This window comes from Giraffa tippelskirchi, chromosome 6, assembly GCF_054371585.1.
Source record: "Giraffa tippelskirchi isolate mGirTip1 chromosome 6, T2T-mGirTip1v1.2.pri, whole genome shotgun sequence".
Classification (NCBI taxonomy): Eukaryota; Metazoa; Chordata; class Mammalia; order Artiodactyla; family Giraffidae; genus Giraffa; species Giraffa tippelskirchi.
In genome coordinates, this window is record NC_137280.1 from 142,720,775 (window position 1) to 142,748,238 (window position 27,464).

At 43.5% G+C, this 27,464-nt stretch overlaps 1 protein-coding gene across 20 annotated transcripts in view; it reads right to left on the minus strand.

Moving 5' to 3' along the window:
* EBF1 (EBF transcription factor 1) overlaps positions 1 to 27,464 on the minus strand; it is a 427,626-nt gene that overhangs the window by 390,963 nt on the left and 9,199 nt on the right. For 11 of the 20 annotated variants that reach the window (XM_081500509.1, XM_081500515.1, XM_081500511.1 and 8 more), the window contains exons 1-5: positions 16,799 to 17,200; positions 14,582 to 14,738; positions 13,985 to 14,048; positions 13,299 to 13,354; positions 2,680 to 2,753 (exon numbers count right to left, since the gene is read on the minus strand). In XM_081500509.1, coding sequence (XP_081356635.1) covers positions 2,680 to 2,753; positions 13,299 to 13,354; positions 13,985 to 14,048; positions 14,582 to 14,738; positions 16,799 to 16,932 — 485 coding nt within the window. In that variant the 5' untranslated portion in view covers positions 16,933 to 17,200. Of the gene's footprint in view, positions 1 to 2,679; positions 2,754 to 13,298; positions 13,355 to 13,984; positions 14,049 to 14,581; positions 14,739 to 16,798; positions 17,201 to 22,441; positions 22,565 to 27,464 lie in introns of those variants that run through there. The other 9 variants (XM_081500503.1, XM_081500502.1, XM_081500500.1 and 6 more) reach the window with 2 other exon arrangements.

A 27,464-nucleotide genomic window follows, 5' to 3' on the forward strand; every position in this document is an offset into this window, starting at 1 on the left:
TATGCCATCAAGTCAAAGGGGTTTTGCTCAAAGAGAGACAGTAATTATAATCCCATGGCAGTAAGTCCTTTACATAGCTCATGGAATGGATTACCCTCTCAATAGAACAAAACTGATTTTTCATATTTGCAACCACCTTATACGTAATTCCCTGATGCTTTTTTTTTCTCTTCTTTCTCTGCCGACAACAAAACAGAATCATCCCAAGCCCTTTCCTGTCGCTCTAAATTCTGTCTCCTTTACCATAGCTTCAATGTACTATAAATATACCTCTTTGGTGACATAAATGCAAAGTTTTATTGTGCTGTTAGCCTTGATAGAAAGCACTGCAGAAAGTTGTTTAGAAATTAAATATCTAAAACAAGCTATTTTAAAATCTAAGGCCCTCACTATTTCATGTCTGCAATGAAGAAATTTCATCTTAGGGAAAGCAAGCTGTCTTTCACACCATATGGTTAATGGTGGTGCATAGCAATTAGCCAGGCTGATTAATGGTGAACAGACTCTAATTTTATGCTTATAATTGAGCCTGCATTTGCACCCCTGGTGCAAATTCAGCACATCCCAACTTCCACTTACAACAGGCAAGAAATCAAGAGAAATAGGATGGTGTGGAAAGTGAGAATTTTTTCTGAAACCCCCTAAAGAGCATCAGATTTGCAATTTAAAAGACTGTTAGCCACACAATAGATGACAGGCTTATGTAATAGGGTCATGGCAGCCTGGTAAACAAACAGTACCCCTTCCACATCTATAGGCAGCCAGGAAAACCTTCATCTGTAACATTAGCAGAATGACATTCTGAATATGACTTTTCCCTTTTAGCCACACAATACAAACATTATTTGCCCTCAGCGGCTTGAGGATTTTATTTTTTGCTATTTTTATGTTTCTGAAAAATAGAAAGAACATCAGCAGTAAAGCACCCCAACCAGCATAATAAAATACTTTGGGCCAATGAATTTTAAGAACAAGAAAAAATATAAACTGCATTAATAGAGGGTAGGCTTGTGTATGAAAGGCATAATATATCTTCCAGTATTTTAAGAATAGAATTATTTCTAGCATAGTCCAAACATGTACAGATACGAGATGCAAATCTATGATTTACAGATATTAGTTGGCCTATTGGTTGAGATCCATCTTCCTGTCTGTCTCCAGTTTGCTAGAATTATATGGAATAGAATACAGAGAATTCATTCTAACAACATGCTGATTGTGGGAAGGTAAAACAGAGATATGGTTGGAAAAGTAGTAATACGAAGGAGGTCATTTTTTAATGTTCTTCAAAACAATAAATGATTTTACTCATTTATTCTGAAAAGTGCAGCTCAGCTCTAATTGTGCAACTGCTGTATGCAGTATAACACTAATTTTGCCTAAAAATATCTTCTAAGAAATCCCTGACCGTATTCTGGGATTTTGTTGCTGCTTTAAAGTTAGAGAAAAGTAACCTGTTTGGGGAATAATTAATAAATTTTACAAATCACTAAAGTGAAAACTTGTGAAACTCCTGTATATTTTAGAATAATATATTAGAGGTATGTTTTTAAAAAGGAGAAAAAGAAATTTTGATTTACATATATAATTATATATGTAGAGGAAGTTAATATTTGAGACTTCACTAAGGAAACACATTCATCTCTTTTCTATTTTATTTCCACCTGTAGAGTTTTCAGATTGCTTTCCCCACAAGTCCCTGAGCAGCAAATAAAGCCCACCCATGCCAAAGTGGCAGCTGAAATCCCTACACGAATTGGTCAGAAATAGTCAGGAGTCAGGCACGCTTTGTGCCAGGAGAACTCGCATGGCTAACAAAGCAATTAGTAGCCCTTCCCTGATGCAGAGTGTCATCGTCATGCTTTATCCAATTACTCAGAATATATCGGAAGCAAAGCGCCAGTGTTATCTGACAAAGAATAAGAACCTAAACTGCAAGTTAAAAGATTGTTTTCTGGTTTACTCTCTCCCATATGGAGGATTGGCTGAGGCCAGGGAAGTGAATGTGGTCTGGTTTCACATGCAGCTTCAGACAAAAATAAAGACACTCATTTGTGGACAACATGACTGTTCACACCTTTCAGGGACTCATCTTTGCTATCTTTCCAAAAACACACTACATTTAAGAAATAGCTACACTGTCACAGTTACATAAAAGGTAACAAAGATTAAGAGATCAGATGTGGGCTAGGGGCAGGGAACCACATTCAATTCAAGGAGGAATGATGCCTATGTGGATGGTCATATTTTCAAGCAGAAAAATTAAAAAGAGGAACTATAACTTTCAAGTCATCCACACAGAGACTTTTGCTGACAACAATAGAACTCTTACTCATTTTACTAGCAATGCAGTTGAGCGCATATATTAACACTAAAAGGGTTATGTTGTATTTCATTCAAATGACAGGAAAAGGGGAAGGGCACTGTTTTGTGCCCATTAACAGTGTGATATCAAAATGGAAACATAACTTTTAGGACGAAATCTAATAAATAATTAAGAACCACTGTGATGTCTGACACTTTACCACCAATACATCTAACGGTTTTTAGTTTTGTTTAACAGAACAGAAACGTATACACCAAAATATGCCTGAACTCACCTAGAATTCAGAGGTACAAATTTGAGATATAAATTCATCTTCTCTTTGGCAATGAAAGAGAGAACAAGGTATTCCTTACCTGCACATGATCTCGTGTGTGAGCAACACTCGGCACATTTCTGGGTTCTTATCTTGGCCTTCATATACTATGGCCTATAAACAAAGGAAGGACTTGAGTTAAGAATGGAACTAAGGAGCAGAGAAAAAACTATCACAGTTGAGTTCTTGACCATTCACCACTGCCCCAAGCAAGGCCAATTAGCTTTCAGAGCCGAAGCCCTCAGGGGGCTGACCCTTTCAAGACAGTTGATGAGGATCAACCCACATGGAGTGGAAGGGGATACATTCCTCTTTGTCCCATCAACCACCTTGTTATAATGCACATCTCTGGATACTTGTATAAGATGGGTTTCTGTTGTCGAGACAACCACAACTTTTTCTTTAATTCAGAATAAAAATAAATCTAATCAATGAGAAAGGGAAAATTCAGAAGGGTTTAGGAGACTGAGATACTAGTGATTTAAAATATACAAAAACACATGGATCTGATTTTTAAATAATTGTTATTTGTCACCTCATCTTACTACTTTCAGCTCCAAATTGTAATGTTCTAGAGGTAAGTAGCAGAAAACAAGTGAGGGTATGGTTAATGAGTCTACTCACTGTCTTCTTTGAGATGATTCATCAATCAGGGGAAACCCTTCCTGCCTACACGAAAACATGCGTTCTCCAGGGCATATATCCACCCAAACAGTAGACTCTGCCTGCATATGCTGGGGGAAGGGTGAGGGGAAGTTAAGCCATAGTTATCTCCCTCAACCAAGAAGAACTACATCTGACTGAAAATTTGGAGTCCCAAACCACCTCACCATCCGAGATGTTTTTGTCTGCTTTTATTTATATGTGTACAAACATTTTCCTTAAGGTCACTAGTTTTCCTGAGACCTCTTCTTCCTGGTAGATCTACCTGTTAATACCTGGGCCAAAGAAAAAATTCATAGCTATGGGTAGAGGAGTACTCTACGTAAGTATACATTTTAACTAATTTAACAATGTATCACTGCATAATACTAATATAACACAGCTTCAAATTGTTAATAAAATTACTTTCACACATTCAGATAACTTTCAGTTTCTTGGTGATGAAACTACCTAAATTAACCAGAGATTTTTTTTTTTTTTTTTTTTTAGGACACACAGAAACTACAGTAACTAACTTGTGTTTGGCTGAAATGTGCTCTCTTTATGAACCTGGTACTTTCAAAACCGTAAATGATGGGGGACAGCTTATAAAACTGTGTGTGCAAACCCTCAGAACAGGCTCTGATTTTATGTAACTCCATAACAAAACAAAAATTGCAACAAATTAAAAAATGACAAAAAGAACCTGAATAAGGAGAAAACCATTCTCTACCACTGAGCCATCAAAAGCCTTTTTTTATGGCTGGCCTGCTATAACCCTGTATTTTTAATGTTTTATTTTGCCATAATTTTAGACATACAGAAAAGTCACAAGAATATATAAAGATTTCCAAGATACTTTACCTTACCCAGATGCTTCCAATGTTTACATTTTAGTAAACTAAATTTATTCATCTTTCTCTATTTTGTTTTCCTGAACCACTTGTTAACTGCAGACATGCCCTAAATATTTCAAGATGCACTTCCTTAAGACAAGAAATTCTCTTACATAACCACAGCACAATTATCTGAATCAGAAAATGAACATTAGTACAACGCGATAATGTAAACACCTGAGATTCACCAGTTGGGCAATGATGTCCTTTACAGCAAAACAAACAAACAAACACCCTAATAACAATCATCGCATCCAAATGTCATATCGCCTCCAATAAGAAATATTCCTGAGTGTTATTTCATGACATTGACACTGTTGAAGAATAGAGGCCAGTCATTTTGTAGAACCATCCTCAGTTTGGGTTTGTCTAATGTTTCCTCAGACTAAAGTTATGCAACTCGGGGCTGGAATACCACAGACATGACGCCGAGTTCTTCTCAGTGTATCACATCACTCTGTTAACTAGCTCCACCAATGGCAGTAAACTCTGACCATTTGGTTAAGGGAGGGCTTGCCACCCATCAGAGAGCACAGCCAGATCTGTGTAAAGTCACTACTTCACTTTACATAATTCATAACTATCTTCTGGTTAGATCTCATATGTGGTGCTGAAAACTTTTAATTACGCACTTCTGCAAAATCCTATGAGCACTCCATATTTTGTATGTTCTCTTAACACCCATGATAACTCTGTTTCAAGTTTAGTTTTCTGTCATGCTAAACTAATACAAGTAACTCAGAAACCAAAATTCACAAGTATTAATGGGATTTTCCCTCCTGTTTAAAAAATAATAATTTGGCTTTTTTAGGAGGAAGGAATATCAATTACATCAGACCTTCTCATTTTGATTCTTTCTAGATAATACCAGTATTATTTTTTTTTTATATAAATTTATTTATTTTAGTTGGGGGCTAATTACTTTACAATATTGTAATAGTTTTTGCCATACATTGACATGAATCAGCCATGGGTTTACATGTGTTCCCCTTCCTGGACCCCCCACCCACCTCCCTCCCCATCCCATCCCTCTGGGTCATTCCATTGCCCCGGCCCTGAGCCCTTGTCTCATTTTGATTCTTTCTAGATAATACCAGTATTATTTTTACTGAGACTACTGGTTCCTCTGAAATCAGTGGACCCATGATGACACTCCATTAAACATAGGCTGCAGTGAAAATATGTTGATGACTCCCCCAAAACAGTAGGTGATCCACGGACTTCCAGGAATTCCATCGTTTTATCTTTGGTGACTGAACATCATTTGCTGCAGGCCCAGGGCCTCCGTAATAAATCTCTACCAAATGTCAACCTGCCACTTCGCTTCTGGCAGCAGAGACTTTCTCTACATCAAGCACAGAAAAATGAAAGCATGAGTTTGGATTTGCTCAGAAATACTTAAACTCTGGGGACAGATGGAAACAGGAAACTTCTGCTGTCTCTTTCCTTGGGGCCTCAACACAACAAAACTTTTCAGCATATAAACACAGATAAACAAGTGCTTGCTGCTTCTGTGACTTCTGAAATAAAAGCAAGTGAAACAGAGTCTTTCCTCTCCTTTTAAAGAGTAGAACTAAAACCCTGGAGATAGAGTAATCTAGAACCTCAGTGTCATAGCATTAGGTAGCTAAACAGGGGAACTCCATTAAAGGCATCTCCACCTACAACCTCACCTGTTTGTTGTTTGTTTTTACTGAGAAAACTTATTAACACGCACACACACCATACCATCTTATAAAAATATGGTCTGAGAAATCAACATTCTGATGCGATCCAACATAGGAAAACAGGATAAATCTATTTTGATAAATGTCTCTGATGTAGAGTGTCAACAAGACAGACTCTCTAAAAAATGCCAACAAGTTCTCTCCGGCTTTCACACACAACAAGTCTCTACCATCTACATTTAGTACACACATCAAGACTGGTTCCCAGTTCAGCAAACCCAGACTTCAAGCCTAAAATGCAAAGGATCCTCTAGCACAACTTAGGGAAAAGTTTCTGCTTTTCTTCGTAATTTAAATACGTGCCTCTGTAGGGTATGAGTAAAGCTCCTTGAGGCTTGGATCAGCTGGGAGATCACAAAAGCTTATAAACAGCATTGACCACTTTAAGTGAAACCATTTTAATAGACAGCTGGTTTAGGACCTAGACAATGGAACACCAAGAAAAAGGCTTATTTTCATCCTCCATAGTAAATCATGCGTCTGCTCACTGGGAAGAAGGTAGTCTGCTGTGAGACCGACAAAGACAACAGTGGTTTAAATAAATCAATGTGTTCATCAGGGTAAGAATGGGAGGGCCGTCACAGAGGTGGGCAAGAGGGAGAGGGAAAACATACAAAATATATTATTTAAATAAATGAATCAATGATGAAGCAACCAAAAAAACAAACAAAAATACAATATCAGGTAGAAAAGATGTTTACGTTAATCCTTCCAATACAAATATAACCCTTAAGGTGGCAGGAATGCTTCTACAGGAAGAAAAGGAACCGAATAAACAGCACAAAATTTGTTTCAGCTTTAAAAACCTAGTGAACTGATAAAAAATAAAGTTGTCAAAACTTGGCAAATTTGGAAATTTATTCTTCTGAATATACTAGCCTCCCTTAATGTTCTCTTCTAATGAGCATAATGAAATTATCACAATTATTTTAAATACCCCATTGATTTTCATATTGAAGGTTTTTCAGAAATAATTTTTATAGTTAACAAAAATGAAGGAAAAATAAGAATTGTTAAACTTTTACGTCCTTACACAGCAACACTGTCAGAAAGTTTACTGTAAGAGGATGAAATGCCAACAGTTTCAAGTGCCCAATTATACATTAACCTATACCATCATCGAAAAGAAATAAAGCAATCAATTGAGAAACTGTGTCTCGGTTGCTACTGTTTTAGAAGGCATCTTGTGAAGTATGATTTATCTTTCCATTTCTAAAATACCACTGGGTCTTAAAAGTTAACTGAAACCTACTACAGATAAAGACCTTGCAGTAAAACAAAACATACACGGTGGACTTACACTGGGATCGCACATCAAGGGGATGCCACAGAAACGCAGAGAACTAAGCGTGATCTTCTTTGTTTACTTTGCTAATAATTTTAACTCTTTGCGTCCCACGCCAAAACAAAATGGGCAAAGAGAACGCTTTTGACTTTGATTCATCAAAATCTGAAAGGGCTTTAGAAACAAAATGCTTTCATTAGGAGTCTTCTTGGTTTACAAACAAACCATCAAAGACTTGTCATCATCAACTGAGAAAGACAGAGAGAGAGAATGAAAGGAAAGAAAGAATGGAAGGAAGGAAGAAAGGAAGACAGACTGTGGTTTAGTCACTAAGTCATGTCCGACTCTTGCGATCCCATGGACAGTAGCCCGCCAGGCTCCTCTGTCCATGGGATTTTCCAGGCAAGAATATTGGAGTGGGTTGTCATTTTCATCTCTAGGGCATCTTCCAGACCCAGGAATTGAACCGGGGTCTTCTGCATTGCAAGCAGATTCCTGCATTGCAGGGGATTCTTTATCGACTGAGCTACAAGGAAAGCCCAGACAAGTTACCCATAACTAACAAAAACTCCTAATTTTCTATTTAAATCAAAACAGCAACCTTGAAAATATGTCACTCTTGTTTTTTTTTCCAAACTGAAAATAAAAAGCCAAACCTAATTTGTCACCTTAGAAATACAGTCACAAACGCACAAAGTATCTCTCTCAACCAGAAGTGTCCTCTAAACACAGTCAACATGCCTTTGGCAGCAAAATGCCAAGAACTGAAACTAATCAAAAAATAACATAAACACCTACACTATCAACATACAGTAACATTAATCATTACATTCGACCACCAAGTTATAGTACTTGTCATTTAAAAAAAAAGTATTAGCTAATGTGGTTTGAGAAACTTCTAGTCGGTGAGGGAGTCTCGGTTAAAAATTAACCTATGCCAAAGAAAACACTACAAATTTGACATTTCATAAACAATTGTGTCAAACAGCAATCCAAAATTAATAGTGGAATAAATTTTTAAAATTATTTTGCTTCAATTAGCAGTTTTGCTACTGGTGAACAAATTAATACAAAAAATGTAACTTAAGCTCAGCCGCTAAGCAGGCCTGTTTGCAGAACTGAATTAGCAAAGTTGCAAAGGAATGATATCATATTCAGTAAGCTGTTCAGTTACATCACAGCCCTGAATAAAAAGAGAATGTGTACCAAAAGCAGTTAGCTTCAGAATGCATATTTTGTGCCTCAAAGAAATAAAATCTCTCATATTATTCAAACACCAAGATAAAAACTGAATCATTATAACAATATCATACGATATTTCTTTTTCTAGTAGTAATAAAAGATATTTCACTCATGATAACTACATTTACATCTATATTAGCAGATACAACTGGCTTTGTTAACTCAATGGGATAATAATAGTAATAATAAAATAATAAAAGCAGAGAATTTATTAAGCAATTAATATATGCCAGTCACTGTTCTAAGCGCTTCCCATGTATGAATTCATTTTCACAACGGAGCTTCCAGGTAGGTGCTACCATTCCTTCCATTAGTTTCCAAATGCTTACACATTTTAATAACTAAGACCAAATCATTCTTGCTCGACAACTACATAAACAATTCACCAACATCCAAACACTTCTCCATCCCTCTCAGCAATAGAAGACATGAGAACAGACTATCCATGCAGTCATACAAGTTCAATAAATGCATCGCTACTAATACGTTCGTTTTTAATGCTGTTCAAACATTCACATGGAAACAGCTCTAGCGTAAATATCCCCGAACAAATGGCTGTATATTATCCAGGAGGGAGCAGTTGGACCGCCAGACTGGGAAAGTACTAGGCCATCTGGCTCCAGCAATCTCTCCAAAACCATCAGCTTTGTTTTCACCCCCAGACTCCAAACAACACATTTTCCACTGTGATGAGTTTACATTTTCCCAAACACAGGTCCCGATCATGCATAAAAATTCCAAACTTCTTCATTCCTCTATGTGCAAGGAAATTTAAATCACCTGCATTTCTGACATGTTACCAAAAGAGAAAGCTGCTGAAATATGGCTCCTAAATATAAACTTGCCCTGTCCTTTTTTGTTTGTTTGTTTCCTCAAATAAATGAAAGAATCTCTCTGTTGGCCTTGTTGAATTCCTTGGGAAATTATTGATACACTAAAAATGTGTTTATCTACCAATGAAGAACCACAAACAGAAAGAGCTGTTAATCAATTCTACGTAGCTGTGGCAGGATATAATGAAACAATCAATAGGAAAAAATGCACTTGCATCAATAACTTAAAGTACTGGGAACATCAAAATAAATATATAAAGATTAGCTGGAAAGAGAACTATGACAGCAGTTCTGATTATTGTATCTTAGACTTCTCACCACTCTGGGGCTTTTAAGGGGTCCCCTCACCATATTGCCTACCTTCAAATCCATATATACTAGGATTATGTGACTATTAGCTTTCTCTTTCCAAAAAAAGAGCTTTGGTTTGGGGGCAGGGAGTGTTTGTTTTTGATAACTTTATGGAATTTAGTACTCTTTCTTTGAACTATAAAAATGTCGCTTTTTTCAAAGCAAGATGGTAGGAGGGAAGGAAAATTAAAGGTTTTTAAAAAAAACAATTTAACAATAACTCACTGAAGCAATCACAGAACATAATCATATTTCAAATACTATGGGAAAATCTGAACAGAGGCATATCAAACCTCAGACCTCTCTCCACTGAGTTCATTTGAGTTTCCACAGTAGACACTGTTGTTAGATGCAACAGCCATAAACTTCTGGATCCTACAGGCCTTTTTGCATGCTCTCTAATGGAATACCAAAAACAGCAATGACACAAAACAACCTATTTTTAGTCCAGCTAAATTTGGTTTTGAAAAACCCTTACCAAAAGCAAGCTTATTTTCTGGTTGCGGACAAGTATTTTAAATATCATTATATCCTTTTTGTTCTATAAAAAAAGTACAGGGATGAGAGGCTCAGATCCTTACATGTTCACTTCTAATAAAGCTTCCCCTTTCCTGGTAGAGTCCAAAATTAAAAGTCATTACCCAAAACAGTGTAATGAGACACTTTGAAAAGGTGTGAAATACTATGTCATACCAATACATCTTGGTTGATTGAGTACATTTCTGTTTGATCTCAGTGCTACTAACTCCACCCAAGATCAGGAACACTCTACAAAAATATCAAGTGCACAGCTAGTTTTGAATTTTGCTTGCCAAAGATTCCCTTCGAGTTTTAACCCCAACTTGTGAGTCAAAGATATGACATCACATACATAAAGCTGCATCTGATATGAAAAATGTTATGATAAATTAGCAGCTAAGACACTTGAACTATGCCGAGATATTCCCTCTGAAATTTATGATGTTATTAGAACACATCACTGAAATTATTCCATTCTGCAACAAAACTCTAAATATCAAAATTGTGAGTCTGTCTATCTCTAAGAATTTCACAGGGGAAAATAAGTATTTAATCAGTCACCTATATCAAGCTTCTGATTGAAGGGGTCACTGCATACTTAACTAAAATCAAAAACTTAAGAAGTTTAAAAATCAGACTTGGCATTTTAATGATCATAGAATAATTTCAAAGCTAGATGATAATCCACAGTTTTACTTATCAAAGCTAGAACAAAATAATTACATCACAGCTAAGGAGAGTCAGGCTCTTCATGCTGATCTGCTTTTTGAAGACTATTGTATTAGCTGTGTACACAAGAAGCTAACCTACTTCCCAAAGTCTTACAAGCACATAATCAAGGAACAAGCAACCGGATAACGGGCAGAGATTGCCTTTCAAAGTAAAAGCTACAGAGAAGGCATTAGACAACTATTATGAAAGCAAACAGGTATGCTTGGAAAAATCTTTTTTCTTGATATTTTTAGACTAAATTCAGATAATTACTAAACTTTTTTTCAGGTTACGCCCCACCAAAATATGTAATTTCCTACATTGACTATTTTAACTTTCAGTGAGATGTCACAGTATGGCAAAGGCTTTCTTATACCTGCTGTTACTACACTTCATTTTATTATGGTCCCACCTCCACCCTCACAACTGATAGAATTTATGAAACCAAGCAGTCAAAGAATGCCTTACACTGTAATTTTTCTTAAGCTCTATGACCCTGTTAGTAAAATGATATTAGATGTACTGCTTTATAAAAATCAAGATTATTTTTCCACCATAGAACAGTGTGTAAAGTCAGTTCATTTCATAATGGGAACATCAATTCTTGTGGCACTTTTTAATTTTTTTTTTTTACAGGGCCTAAAATAAAGTTTTGAGAGAAGGTATCACTTCAAGCATGTCCTAATTTTATGTTCCTTACAACTCTTCACTTCATAGAGTAACCTATAATTTAATATTTAAGTGGCCAATATTTCACAAGCAGACAGGTCTTATATACTGGTTTGTGGGGATGTTTTTATCTTTTAAAAATTAAACTCTAATATGTACATAGTTCAGAATATGTATTAGAATTCATACTTTTCCTCTTCCCCTCCCATCTTTTCTTTCCTCTGATGGAAATGGAAGAAAAAGATATTCAAAGTATCAAACACAATTTTTTACACAAAACTCCACTTAAGACATGCTTGTTTTGATATTTTTTTTAAGTTACTGAAATCAAGTTTTTGTGGCTTTTTATTTGGCAGGAAAAACATTTTTTAAAAAATACAGTGTGTCCAAATGAAAGGGAATTAGCCTATATAATGATCAAAGCCAGTATAATAATAATAAAACGATATTAATAAGAGTAAAAGTATAAATGTGCATTTACTCTGAACGATCAACTAAGAAATAAAACAGATCTTCAAGAAAGTCAAATATTTAGACTAATAATTTGAAACAGATTTCAAGAGATATGTATTCATCATTTTAAAAAATACATTTCATCCTCTCATGTTTTTTACTTGGCTCACAATGAAATATGAAGGTAATAATTACAATTAGCTGTTATTTAATTGGTCCTTGCTGAGTAGATTTTAAAAGTTCCAACAGCTGGGTGCATTTTATACAACATATTTAAGCCATGGGTATCTAAAAACAATTTTTAAATATGCATGTATACCCTAAATTGAAACTTTTCAAGCCAGTATCTATGAAAACTATGTCCCCTCTTTTAAAGGGAATATTTTAAAATCACAATCAAGCAAATGAGCTTTAACCCTCTCACTAAATTGGTGGTTAGTACACAATGGGTAACTTTCTCTTTGTTCTGATTTCTTTCCCCCACCCAATAAAACTGTCTTCTTCTTTGTTACTAAATCCTCCAGCTACCTAACCAGATATTTAACTGCTAAACTTTTTCTTAAAATTAAAAAAAAAAAAGTTTCTGCCCCTCGTTAAAACGTCAGACCTCTTTTCTAACTCGGCTCATAATTGTATCTTTTAAACCATAATTCAACCTTAATGTATACTGCTTGGCACCCGCGTGTTAGGTAGCTTAAGAAAACGCCGTCTATGTACCTTTAAGACCACAAGCTCACTCATGCTGCCTGGCTTCTTGCCAAACTTGGAGGCAAGAGCCGGAGGATTTTTGCAAAATACCCTCTAACAATTGTCGCTCCCTCTTCCAATACTACCACCATCGCCATCTCTCTTTTTTTAATGCGTAGAATGGGTCATCTACGCTCTCGGTCCATCTCCCCATTCCTGGAGAGGCTGCCTTTGCCCCTCACCCGTTCCCTCTGCCCTCCACCTCCCGGGGGAGGTCCTGATGGTTTGAGTTTCACAAGTTAAGCCCGATCTGCACCAGGGTCCCTAGGCACCTTCTGCACCCCCTGGGGCTCCCTGGACGGGTCAAAGGAAGTTCAGCCCGTATTCTCCCCCACTCAGCACCCCCATAGTCTTAATTCACAAGGTCTGAACTTCTCTTGTAAAGAAGGAGCCGTCGAGCCACCTTCCCCACGCGGCGAGCCAACGTGCTCATGGGCATTTGGGAGGCTGCGCTGAGAGAGCGGTCTGCCCAGGCATTGCGAGTTCGACTCCCAGCCCTCCCGTTAAGCAGTCGCCAGCTTCTTGACTCTCCCAAATTTCGCGGCCGTGGAGTCACCCCCGCGGCGCGAAATTAAGAAACTTACTTGTTTTGTCATGGAGTCAATGAGGCGAACGTAGAAATCCTGCTCCGTCCTTATTCCTGGGGAAGACGGGGGGGGTAGGGGAACGAGAGAGAATTAAGTGAGAGAGGATCCGCACAAAACAAACAAACAGTGGAGCTCCAAGACTGACGGAGCTCCGACTGTCCCGGAGCAGCACAGCCGGGACCCCCTTTCCCCAGGGCGCAGATAAGGGCCACTGGCCTAGCCCGAGCGCTTTTGGAAGGCAGCCCCCAAGCGCTGGCAGCCGGGAATAAGATGGACCCCCCACCTGGGTACTCTCCCTTCCAAAGGCTGGAGCACTTCTGCGCGCTCTCCTGCAGCCACCAAGGCCCTGACCGCTCGAGCCCCCTGAACTCGAGGGACTCTGGGAATGAAGTCTACGCTAAGCGGAGAAGCCCGGCCTTAGAAAGCGGAGGAAGAAAAACAGCCGCCCAGCGCGGGTTAAGGCACCACACCTGGGCCCAGGTACGCTGATGAGGCCGCCCTCGGGCCACTCAGAGCCCTCCTCAGGTGAGACCTCTTAAAGCAAAACCGGCGGGGCCGCTTTACCCCGAGAATGCCAAACAACTGTGCTTTGCTCAGGGTTCTCTCCCACCTGGAGCTCCCCCGCACCCCCTACCCTCACCCGCAGCCCCAGGGTACTGGCGTGGACCCGACAGGAGCCTCACCGTTGCTGTAGAGGAGCTGGAGCCGGTAGTGAATCCCGTTATTGGTCTTTTCGCTGTTGGCTTCCTGGGTTGCAGCAGAACGCAAAGACATAAGAGATGCAGGAGAGGTAGGCGTGAGCTAGTGGACTGACTTCGAGGCATCTTTCCCCAAGCAGGGACCCCCGGCCGGGGAGCCGGACAGGCCCGGGAGCAGCAGAAATTGCGGCCAACTATGATCCCTCTGCCGCCCTCCCGACCCTTACTGCTCCAACTTTCCAGAAAATTTCGTGGGGCGCGCACGAAAGGGGCCTGCGGGCAAGCAGAGGCAGGAGCTGCGCGTCGTCGCGCGGTCGAGGGCGGGTTCATCCCTGGAGCCCTTGACCCTGGAGTGCGAAGCCGGGCTCGCCTCTCTCCGGCTCTGGGGAGTCGGTGCGAACTTTCTGGAGCAGAACCTCACGAACGGGGAGCCCAGGTTCGCCCAGAACGGGAAGTGGCTTGGGGACCCCGCGCAGGAATGTGTTATAGATGCTCTGCACTCACGGAGGAGCGCGCCTCCCAAAGCGCCTGGGCCTGCTTCCCGGCCAGGGGGCGAGGGGCAGCGGCGCTGCGCCCACTTACTTTTTCCTTCTCCACGAACCCCACAAAGGCTGTCCTCTCGATCTCCACGGGCTGGCCCTGTCTGTCGTAGAGGGCCAGGACGAAGTGGAAGAAGTTGGATTTCCGCAGATTGGAAGGCGGCTGCTTCTCAAAGTGAGCCCGGGCCAGACCCACCCCGCTGCGGCCAAAGACTCAGAGTTAGACGGCTAAGCGGGAAAACAACCTGCGACCCCTTGTCACCCCTTACACACGCGCGAACGCTCAAACAACCATCTTGTCTGCCCCCAAAACGCCCAGTGGGCTCCCTACACGCCCCCTCAGGCGCCTCGGGCCCACCAGGCGATGGGACCAGAGTGCCCGCGACTGTCTCGTCCTCCCCGCCGAGAACCGGCGCGCCCCCCAAATTTGACGAAGAGGTGTGAAAGTTTTGTTTGGATTTTGCGCAAGAGGTAAAACGCTGTACGCATTTATTCCGACTTGACTCCGCTGCGTGGGGAGGAAGAAAAGTAGCGGTGGCTGAGGTGAACCCGGATCGCGGAAAAAAGACGGTCGTTGACAACTTAGAGAGAGGGTGGGCTGGGGAGTTGGTTCCCGCCACCCCCTCGAGTCTCCCGTGGGCAGGTGAGAATGGAGGGGGGAACATGCTCAGCTCCTCGCTGCAGCAGCCATCCTCCAGGAAACCTTATGTGCCCCCGGGACAGCCGCGGATGCCCGGCATCGGGAAGCTGCATGTCCCGCCAGCCCCCACCCCCACAAAAGAAAGCATGTGGAGGAAAAGGACCTGAGGGTAGAACTCAGAGCTGTCAGGGGTGGTCGCTGTGGGAAAGGGAATTGATTTTCTTTTAAGACCTGTCCTGACAAAGTTGTACTGTTTCGCAGAAATCCTCACACGCTTTCCAGAAATCCTATGAACTAGGGCTGAGGGCTGAGCGCGCCCTCCCGGGGGTTGGAGCCTGGGGCGCCAGGGGCTCAGTGAGGCCACTGACAGCTTGACCTGCCCGGACACAAGGGCTAGCGCGCGCGCGCGCACAGACACACACACAAACACACACACACGCACACTTTCGCTTCTAGCCCGGTTACCCAACTCACTCTCACTACCAACCACCCCCATCCTTATTGTCACTGGGGACGGGAACAGTGTTGTGGACACTTGTCCCCAGCCCGGAGAAAATGAGGATGATGTAATTAGTCATCTTCCTTCTTCCCCTTCCGCTCTCTCTGGGCCGGATAGAGTCTTGGGCCACCATATCTCCCACTCTCCCAAGCCCAAATGGTGGCCTGAAAAAAAAGGGGGACCATTTCTCAGTTGGGACCAGGAGTCCCCAGAAAGGGTACCGAGGGTGTTTGGGAAAGTTCCCCCAGGTCAGTCTCTAGAGCAGTGTCTCCAGACCATACAACCTAGCATCCCAGGAGCTAAGAGTGGCAGAGGGGCTTAGAAGGGGCCATAGTTACAGACTGTAGGGAAGACTTTCAGAAGATGTCAGAATTAAAGTTAGGAGTTGCTCTTCTCCGGGTGGACCTAGAAAAACTGAAAGCTACAGAGAGGAAAAGAGAATCAGAGAGGAGAAATAAGATGATTCTAGGGGGAAATGTAAAGAGAAAAGGAGTTAAGAGAAGGGAAAAAGAGGAAAGAGGGAGAAAGTGAAGAAAGAAGAGACAGGAAAGAAGGAAAAGGAAGGAGAAGAAAGGAAGTGAATGGAAAGGAGGAAGGCAGGAAAGGAAGGAGAAGAAAAGAAAGTTTTCAAGTGGGAGAAAAGGGTAAAAAGAACGAAAAAGAGGAGGAAGGAAAGGAAGAAAGAAGAAGCGAATGGAAGGAGGAAGGAAAGAAATGAAAAAAGGCAAATAAAAGACAGAAAAGCGGGAAAAAATGAAAGGAAAGAAAGAAAAGACAGCCGGCCAGAAAAGAAACAGCAATCACAGAAAAACACAGATATCCAACATCACGCTGGTGAGAGCCTCTTCTGGCTTAAAACAAAATGAAAACAGTCACAGACCAGGCAGGGGAAAGTGCCGGTAAATCGTGGGCTCCTCGCAGGCAGCTCCCGGCTCTCCGGCCGCAGGCAACCAAGACCTGGCGGCCGGGGAGCGCGGAGCCCCGGAGGCGAGCAGAGCCCAGCCGCAGACGCAAGAGCGCGGCTCGACCCCGCGGCGGCCGCTGCCGCTACCGCCGCCCGGCTCTGCTGCTCGCGGCTTCGCGGCTTGCCTCCCCGGCCGCGGTCCCCCAGCGGTACCCACCTCTGCGCCGCCGTGTTGGCGTCCAGCACCCCGGCGCCCTGCATCCACGTCCGCACCGCGTTCATGCCGCTGCCCAGCGGCTCTTCCTTCATGCTGCTTCCACTCCGTTGGATGCTTTCCTGAATCCCAAACATGAAAACAACCTTTTCTTGTGGAAAATCTCCTCCCCCTTGAAAATTTGAAAAAAAAAAAAAAGGCAAAGAAAACGCCAGCCAGAGATTTTTTTTTTTTGAGTCGATGAACTCGCACTAGATCAAGGCGGGCTGGAAAGCAAATTTTTAAAAAATGTAAACCTTCGCTCAAAATTGAGCGATAACCCAGGAAAAAAAGAGAGAGAGAGAGAGAAAAGGAAGGGAAAATCCAACAAAAAGACCAAAATAAAAAAAAAAAATAGAGATGTGTGCTTAGCTGTTGGGGGTTGTTTGGTTGGTTAATTTTTGGTTTGGGTGCTTTTTTTTTTTGCTTTTTTTTTTTTTTTTGTAATGATCACAGGCCGGTGAAGGGCAGGAGGGGCTGGAGTTTCCTTTTGTAGAGGTACCGTTCACTTGAAGAAGCAGGAAGAAAAAAAAAAAAAAACACCCTGATGGCAATTTAAGAAACAATAGAGTCAACTCGCGCTGCCGGCTTTGCTACTTCAAGTGTCATTTTCCACAACCAGGCAAGTTTTCTCTCTCTCTCTCTCTCTTTTTTTCCTCCTTCTCTCCCAACCAAAGATGTTTCTTTCCTTTCAGCGTGTATAGATGAGGAGGACGCTGGTTGCCGTAGACAGATACACCAGAGAGGGGGAGTGGGGTGGGGGGAAGGGGGAGGGGGTAGGGAAAGACAGAAAGAGGAAAGGAGAGGAGAGGGAGAGAGAGAGAGAGGTGGACCCTGCTAGATAGAGATTCTGTTTTCTCCTTGCTAAAATAGAAGTGATTTGCAGGCTTTCCCTATGGAATCCAGTTTGACTCTCCCCAGAGCTAAACACAAGCACACTAACCCCAAAGGGAGGAGGCGGGGCCCGCGCCACAAGGGCCCGCCCTCTTATTTGCATAACGTCATCCTTCCGCCTCGCCGTAGCCAATCGCGGCGCCGGAGCCTCCGGGCTCTCAGCGCAGGGCCACGCTCCCTCATTAACATCCCTCACCCTGTGGCGCAGGGGAGCCGGCCAAAGTTCTTTGCAAAGTGGCGAGCGAAGGATCGCTGAGTACCCGCGTCCGAGCTGGAGAGGAACGGGGCTGAGCTGGGAAGTGCCGGGCAGAAGGGAGACAGAAGGAAGGGGAGGAGGATATTCTTCTCAGGGATTTGAGCTGGGGTCTGCATCCTGGCCATTGCGGTCCGCTTAGAATCCTCCCCGCGCTCTGAGCGCGCTCGAGGCGCACAGGCTGCGCCCTCCCAGGGCCGTGTCCTGCTCCGCTGTTCTGGGACGTCGGGGGCAAAAGTGGAGGAGACGGGAGAGCTCGGGCAGAGAAAGCAGGACGCGCATCCCAGGTGCCCACCTCTTCGCTTTGAGGAGGGGGTGGTGGGTTGGAAAAATGGGTGCGCGAGGTCGGCGCTGGAAGCTCGCGGAGGGCACTGCCTCCACGTTGGGAGGGAGGGGTGGACCCTGGGCCGGGGCAAGGGAAGCGCTGTGGATCCCCAGGGAGAGGTGGACCGGGCTCTGCCCCTAGTCAGGTCTCTGAAACACTTCTCGCTGGGCCGCTTGCCTGGAGACGGCCGGCGTTAGGCACTGGCCTCACATGCTCACTTCTTTGGAGCATTCTGCGGGACAGGTAAACGGTGGAAGGAATGCTCTCACTGTAGATGTGCCAGGCTGCATTTTAAATTTTGCTGGCATTCAATCCCCCCTCTCATCTCCGCCCCCCAAATAGTTTTTTTCCTTATTGTAACTACCAAAGCAAAAACAATCTCTGATGAGTTACTTGGTGTAGGGTTTCTCTCTTCCTTGCTCTGTTAAAATTGGGGGCTTGAACAAACCCTCCCCCAACTTCTGTCTCTGCAACCTGTCCAGAAAGAACCCTCTGGGGAAGGAGGGAATGAAGGGAGGGAAAGAGGGAAGAAGGAAGGGAAGAAGAAATGGTCCCCTACCTCAGATCTTTCAACATATATGGTTGTGGCTGGCAAAGGAAATAGCTAGATGTTTCTGGGTAATGTGCCCCATCATTTTTTAGCAGGTTGTAACCTCTAATAAGCACATGGTGAACTTCTGTTTCATTGCTCTCAAAGGAACGCCCTGACTGGAGCCAAATCTGCTAAAGGCTCCTTCGGGGAAATTCTCTGCCAGAAATCCAGGTCCCCTTTCTGCCAGCCTTTCTTGGCCCTTTGATTTAGGATGCTCATGGGGTCAGTGATGGAAAAGTACACATGCCCATGTTGAATGGAATGGAGACAGGCAGAAGTTATGCTTTGTGCTCTTGACAGAGCAGAAAAATCAGAGCTACTTCCAAACTAGCTGAAAGACTATTTCAGGCCTGAGGATATATGGCCACTGTCTTCAACACTGCTTTATCTCTTGTGCACAAAGCCTGCCCAGTCTCATACCACTTAATTTGGACCACTTAATGTGCTGAGCTTTCTCCCTGGTACCATAACTAATGCCACTTCCTCCAAGATGCTCTTGAAGAGATCCGTTTGACCCAGCAGGATCCCCACAACTTCTACCAGAGTTCCTGGCATACAGTAGATATTCAGGAAGGGTATGTTGGTGGAAACACTGGAAGGATTATAGATCTGTGAAGAGGCAAAATGGAAGGCTGGACATCCATCTCTACAGTATTTAACTGCATAATTGAAACTTGGACTGCTGAAAACTTCTCAAAACTCCAAGTTTAGGCCCAAAGGGTGTCCAGAGCCAACCCTTTCCCCTTCCTGGACTTCTCTGCCCCCTCTGCCTCCTTTCCTCCCCTGCCTTCTCTGAAGGGATCCTTCAAAGAAGGGGACCAGGATGCAGAGGCCACCCTCCTACCCAAGAGTCCCAGATAGCACTGGCAAAAGACAAAGACCTCCCTCTCTTTAACTTCCTGAATCTCCATTTTACGCTCCAGTAAACGGTGTTTGGGACTCCAAGTGGAGTCTGGTGAGGTACAAATCCCAGTAATGAGGAACACACAATGAGGGATCAGATCACTGCCAAAGGTGACAGAGAAAGGAGAGACACAGCCACTCTGAGGACCAGGATCAGTGAGAGTAACACAACAGATGGATTTCGGGGTGGGGGGGTGTCAGGCAAATCTAGACACACTCTGAAAATGATGTGTTTGTGAAGGGGCCTGAAGCTGCCTCATCCAAAAGAGAAACTGGCCCAGAGAAATTCAGGCAGCCTAGCTCCTACCTGAGAGCCAAGAATCTCCAGGAACTACATAAGAGGAAGACAACCTCCACATCTACCAGGCCTTGGGAGGAAAAGAATACTAATAAAAGCAGACAGGAAACTTAATATGACCAAGTCCATTTGTGCACAGGGAGCAGAGATTTCACCTGGGGTGGTGAGTGTGTTTTATTTTAATCAAGCAGAGTGTATCTGGAGCTTTCCTTCAGAGTGTGCTTGTGCTTTCTCACTCAGTAATAAATGTTTAAGTAGGAAGGAAGCTAAAGAGAAGGTGGAAAAGAGACAAAGAGGGTGACAGAAAACTGGGAATGACACCTAGGCCAGCAGACTGGTAGCTTTTTGTAGATTTTCTCTGATGAATACTGAACTAGCCACTGGTAAGATTAAACTTTGAAAAATCTCTTAAACACTGTTCAGTCTTCCCTCATGGAAGGTTTGCACCACCTCCAAAAAGCAACCCCTATATATGTGTATAGGGGTAACACACATATAGGGGTATATGTACTGAGGCCGTCTTCATCCTTTTTATATTGTAGTCACATCTCCAGTGGAGAGAAGAGACAAACTTGTGTGAATAGCATTGCCAGGTTTTATAGTATATTTGTGGTATGACTTTAGGGTAATTTATAAGGCCAACCCCCAATCCCAGCTTATCAGCTTAATCAAAAGGGGGAAGGAGAAATTTTGTTAGAAATGCAGTTTTCCAGGCCATGTCCAGACCAACAGAATTAGGGAGAAAGAAAGTGAGGGGTGAAGAAAATGTACATGAGGAAGATATACAGCAGATCGACTTTATATGTGGAAGGAGCAGTTGGCAAGGTTGGATATTTCCTCTGGAGTGATGAGTCCCTCAGAGTTTCTTACAAGGGATGGTTGGGTGGCAGAGGTCTACATCCTCCCTCTCAGGTGCTCCAAACAGTGAACAAGGCTGCTCAGCCCCCAGGCTCTCCCTGGGCTGGGAGCAACTCAGACCCAGTGAGCAAGCTCCCCTCCCCACCCCAAACTTTGATGCCTTCTCGCTCTTGGCTACCCCAGACATTTCCGGCACAGAGAGATCAATTCCATCTCCAAAAGAGCATCAGTTGCCGCAGTAACTTCTGGGGAGTGCAAATAGAAACACACCCACTCCCCAAAAGAGCAGAGATAAGATAAACACAGCCCCAAACTAGGACTTGGGGGGCATCACTGGAAAAGAGGGAACCTTCTCTGCTCGTCTGCCCCCAGGAGGCCAGACTTGGGACCTGTCACTTTGAAAATTCCCTCATTTCAGTCCCCCTTATGAAGGTGCACGCCCGGAAGGGCCACCTGTCAGGGTAATGCCCCCTGCCTTTTGCTTCTAGCCTGATCCCACTCAGAGTGAACCGGGCGGGGGGCGGGGCGGGGGGAAGATGTCTCTTTAAATGCTGAGAAAGTTGGGGCAATGAAGGTCAAAGGTACCAAGTCCTGCCGCATGCAGCCGGCCCCAAAGGCGGTCCACCCTCACCCTGGAGTCTCTGGCAGGGGCGTGCAGAGGCCAAGGCTCTGCCGAAAGAGAGGGTTGGGAATAAGGAGGAGCCCGGGACCCTGGGAAAGTGAGGACCTGTGCGGTGCGCGACTCCGCTGCAGCCCCAGAGCCGCACCCAGAAGCCTGCAGGGTCGATCACCGTTGCCTTCAGCAAAAACCTGACCCTGCCCTCCTAAAGACTTTTACCCGCTGTCCTCGGGGAATGCGCTGGAGTAGAAGGCAGTGATTCCACTGGAAATTCGTCTGTCCTTCCTCCTTGCTCTCAGTGCTCTGGCAAGCAGCAAAGAGAAGGAGCCATTTCCCCGGACCGTGAACCCTGATTCCCACCCCTAGGGCTGCAGAGAAAGCCCGGTTTGTTCACTCATTCCGGCTGACACTTCCAGACCCTGGGAGCATGCTTCGCCCCATAGCACAGACAGGGAAACTGAAGCCTACAGAGGGACAAAGTCACCTACTGAGAACTAGGAGGTAGAAATCAGGCAAATAACACCCTTGGGGCTCTGGTTTGGGAGGCTTAGTCGTCCTAGGAGGGGGGCTTGAGGCAAGGGGTTCCAATAAACCTTTCCCAGGCGAGCCTGCTGACTCTCTTGGGTCCCCTGGGGCGCCCCCAGATAAGAAGGGATCTCATTTGTTGAAGGTTTGATGGGTGGAAACACTGAATTCCCACAACCGACAAAGAAGGCAGGTAAAATCATCTCTATTCTACAGGTGAGAAAACTGATGCTCTGTGATTTAAATGAAACAACTTGTCCAGGGCTGCACTGCCGATAAAGCCGCCCAGCGGAAATTTCTCCAGAGCCAGTACCCTGAAAATTGGATCCGAACCACTCACCCAGCGTCCTAGTTCATCTCCAGCGTTTGCCTTGGTTCTTGCCCTCCATCGCTCAAAGATCCCTTTAGCTCTCAAGCCTGTAGGTATCCCAGACGACCGAGGAGCGTGGGCGCAAGATGTACCCTAAGGGCAGGCAGCAGAGAGTAGAGAGAATAAACGGTTCTGAAATGCACTAAAACGGGGACTGTACACACATTCCCCGAGGTAGCGGTCCGAGCATCTCTGGGTGGCCAGTGACAGGACGCGCTAGGGTCCTGCCGGCTCCAGCCCTGACTGTGCCACATTTGCTATGAGATCTCCAGTCAGCCGCTTCTCACCAGCTTTAGCTGAAATTTTAGAGCTCCAGGCGCACGCAAAGTCGCCCAATTGAAATAAACTAAATACAAGATTGTGTGGGGATGCCTGGGACTCCCTTCAGAGGGCAGAAATCTGGATATCTGCGGATGTGCTTTAATGGAGGAAGGTCATATAGCCTTGGAATGACCGCAGCTAAAAGCTCAAGTTATTCTGTGCAGAGAGAATACAGTTGGCGGCACTGCCAGAAAGGTCCCAGTCCAAGGCTGTCCCAGGGCGCGACCATACCCCTCCCCTGACCCTTCCGCACAGCCCTCCAGCCCGCGGGATTGGAGTCTGATAAGGCTGATTGATTCTGGAGTCTGAATGGCCCATGCTCCCCGCTCTGAAGGAGATTCCAGGGTGGCAGAACGAGGCTGCCTGCCGGGCTGTTCGGAGAAGACAATGGCACCCCACTCCAGTACTCTTGCCTGGAAAATCCCATGGACGGAGGAGCCTGGTAGGCTGCAGTCCATGGGGTCGCTAAGAGTCAGACACGACTGAGCGACTTCTCTTTCACTTTTCACGTTCATGCATTGGAGAAGGAAATGGCAACCCACTCCAGTGTTCTTGCCTGGAGAATCCCAGGGACGGGGAAGCCTGGTGGGCTGCCGTCTATGGGGTCGCACAGAATCGGACACGACTGAAGCGATTTAGCAGCAGCAGCAGCAGCAGCCAGGCTGTTTACAAATTAGCATCCCTTCAGCAGTGCAAATCCAAAAAGAAAGAAACTGAGTCTTCCGAGAATTTGGAGCGGAAGGGAAGGAGGAGTAGGCCTGTTTGCTTAGAGGAAAGTAGAAGGGAGGAGGAGTTTCTAGCAGACTAGCTCGAGATTCCCGAGTCACAAAAAGTTTTCGGGTGTTTTCCTTAAGGGGCAATTCACTAGATGTTTTTGCACCGTCCCACGCTTGGAGGTCTTTGTTGGATGTGTGTGATTGTGTGTGTGCAAATATGTTTATACAAACGAAGAGTGGTTGCATATTGTGGGCCTGTGCAATAGGCGTGTGTGGCAGTGAATGACATCGTACACTTGGGCGCATGCATGTCCATGTGCTTGAGGATTGTTGCACACAACCGTGAGTACGCAAGAGGCATGTCTATAGTGTGTGCATGTGTCACGTGTAGACGTGTCTTGATTGTGAGTGTGCATGTGAAGAAACGTGTGTACGCAAAAGCATCTTACACGTGTCTGAGCCTGGTCTCATATGTTATTCGTGTGCCACGTGTGCACGTGAAACCCAGCAAAGTAGTCCCCAAAAATCTCAGGTCCAATCAAAGGAAAGGTGCAGGCAGTGTCCTACGACAAGGAAAACAATTGCTTCTTTGGCCTGCAGGTACCAGGAAGCTGCCCACGGGGCGCAGGACCCGCCCAAAAGCTACAAGTTAGCCTGCAGGGAGGGTGAGGCAGGTTCCAGCCGGGGCCCACGATTTATCCGGATTGTCCAGTGATCCCTGCTGGACAGTTCTGCATTCTTAATTGATCCTCGCGGACAGTTTCTGATTATTGACGCCGTGTGTCCTAAAGGAGGCTGCTTCAGGCTATCTGCGTTAAATATTTATTATCTTCATCAACATCATTATTTGGTGGCTGTATGTAGATGGTGCCAGATCCATAAAGATAGCCCTGCCCCGCCTCTACAAGGCTGCCATGGGTGCGTTGTGACCCGCTGGCGCCTGACTCTTCCCTTTACGTGGAGCCACAGCGCCACCTCGCGACCACCCCAGCGTCCTTCCCACCACTGCCACCCGAGGCAGAACCTTTTCCGGTCCAGACCTCCCAAGTTACCCTACTGGTTTTCCATTCGCTTTTCACTCCCCTTTCCCTCACTAGAACGTTACACTTCGCCAGAGCCTAGAGGTTTCCCAAACACACCTTTGCCGCAGCATCTTTTTACAGCAGAATGGCTACACCCTTCTCCACCTGGAGAAGCTCCTCTCCCCTTGCAATCACCGGCTCAAATTAACCTCTTCCGCGAAAGCTTTCCAAACCCATTCAATAGGCAGTCACTCACACCGTTCCCTGACTCGCCTAATGCTCATATCACACTGGACAGGAAATATCGTTTAAATATCTCCCCTTCCTTCCTAATCAGGGAGCTCCCCAACAATGTCTATTGTTGCTTATAGCAACGACAATAACAAAAATAACAATAAAAATTAGTACATGCTGAGCACATACCATGGAGCATCTCATGCAGTGTACTGTTCTAAACACCTGACTTTCATTATCTCATTTAATTTACCCATGAAAACCGTGAAATAAGCATCAATATAATTTCCCAGTCTGTAGATGAAGCTAGAGTTCCTGTCCAGGGTCGCATTGCAGAGCCTAACCCAAGTTTTTTGGTCTAAGGCCAGAACCCACTTTTCTTAACCTCTGTGCCCTGCATATTTATTCAGTTCTATATTCACAGGCTTTAAGACAGGGCTAGGCACAGAGTGGGCATTCATATGTTCATGAATAAAGAAACCACTGCCAATTTAAATTCTTTCCTCTCCCAGAGAGTTGGATTAGAAAAACACTACAATTATCAAACACTTTGGTTGAAATATTACCACAATGATTTATCCCCAAAGAGTATTCCCACTCCTAACTAGCTAGGCGACCTTGGTCAAGTCATTTCATCTTCAATTTGCTAATTTGTAAAAGCAAGTTTGCTGTGAGGAATAAATGAGGGGAAAATGTAAAGTATTTGATACAGCCCCTTGTACTGTAGTCATTACTCAATAAAAATTTGCTATTAATATAACTAGTAATGATAGTTTAGAAAACTAAAGCATGAAACACAGAATTGATTTGCCCCTAGTCACAGAGAATTCATGGTACCTCTGTATAAAATTATCTCACTATTATATCTTCATTTCCATCTTGAACATAAAATATGTAATAAAATATGTTTGGTTTATTGTGGTTGGGGTGTTAATGTTAACCGTGCTCTGTTATAAAATTTTAAAGGGCAGGGGGGAAAGATTAATTAAACAGTAAATCAGCAGCCTTTGACTCTTACCCTTTCCTTTTGCTTTGTAGATTTTTACCAAGAAGGATTTAAAGAAAGACTATAAAAGTGCTTATTATTCTGGAAAGTACAAAACTCTTATTTTTTAATTTAGGGGACATTCTGAGCTAGTTTTTTTCCCCTACTTGAAACACTCTGTTGCCAGTAATATATTTAAAGTTTAAAAATATGTAAGCAAATAGTTGTACCCAAATAAAAGAAACAAATGAGAGCCTTTAAACATATTCCAGACCTTCCAACATTTCCCAGAAAGTCTAAGTTTTAAAGGTTCAAAATCTCTTTATAGAAGGACCTGTTAAATAATTACTCTTATTAGCAGTTTAAGTGAATATGAACTTTCCTACTGTCATATTATTTTAGAAAGACTCTATTGACTGGTATAATCATATTATAAAGAAGCAATTTCTCCTTAGAGAAATGAGTCTAATAAAATCCACACAAAGCATGGATGTGTCTCTCCATTTAGCTGGTCCACAATGCATTTCTAGAAACTTCAGCCCAGCCCCACATTTAGTTTAGTTCAATTTGTACCTGTTTATCATTCTATGCAAGAGTAATGAAGATGGATTCAGGAAATTTTACCTGCCACAAATTAATATGTTAAGAGTTTTTCTTGTGAAGCTGAGAGATATTTTATTACTCCAAAGGATGATGTAAGACACTGACTTTTTGATAGCTGGGCTGGGTAGGGGACCTGTTTCATTTTTTTCTTTTTTTATTCCTATTATGTTAGCCATTACAGACGCTCACCAAAATTATGACTTTTCTTCTTCCAGGTGCATGGTAAGATTAAAGTATTCTGATCCTTCTGCATTTAGATGGGACCTTGTAATTTGCTTTGACAAATGAGGAATTAGCAGAAGTAGTATGTGTTATTTATAGGCAGAAGCTTTAAGCCCCAGTGTCAATTCACCAAACCCCCCTTCCCTTGTCACAGCTGCTGGCGACCCCCAGATGGAGTTTCACTCCGCCTGCCACTCTTTGCAAAGATAATGTGGAGTGAAGAGCCCTCCAATCCACAGTGGACTTCTAACATGGATAGGAAATAATCTTTTGTCACTGTAAGTCCCAGGGATTTTTTACTGCTGCATAATTGAGCCTCTCCTGACTAGTATGCCTAGGAAGGTAAACTTATCTTTTTCTTTTTTGTGGACAACATGAAAATTCTTCTCCTAGGATGAAAAGTAGACTTTCACATCTAATAGAATAACCAGGTAATGAAATTATTCAACCAGAAATCAGAATCTTATTTTCTTACTCAATTTATACATTTCCTGTGGATCAAAACATCATTTGGGAAACTCAGAAATGAGGAAAACAACTGAATTTTAGATATGCAGAAAAGGAATCTCAAAATCATTGTTGGACCTTCATAAGAATTTTCAGTAGATCTTTCTTCCATAATGCAATATTTAACTGCAGATATACAATGAAGGGAATTTTATAGGTTTTGATTAGAAGAGTTTTTATTAGCAGTTATATGAGGAACAGAGAAACATTTCTTCCTCCACTGTGTTCATCTCTATAATTTCAGGTTGAGGAAATGGCAAAAATACTTATCAACTTGTGTTTAAGGAACATGATCTAGGGCAAATCAATTAAACTTTCCAGATCTTACTTTCTTCATCTGGAAAATAAGACCATCTTTAGGATGCCATCCAGTTCTATTAAAC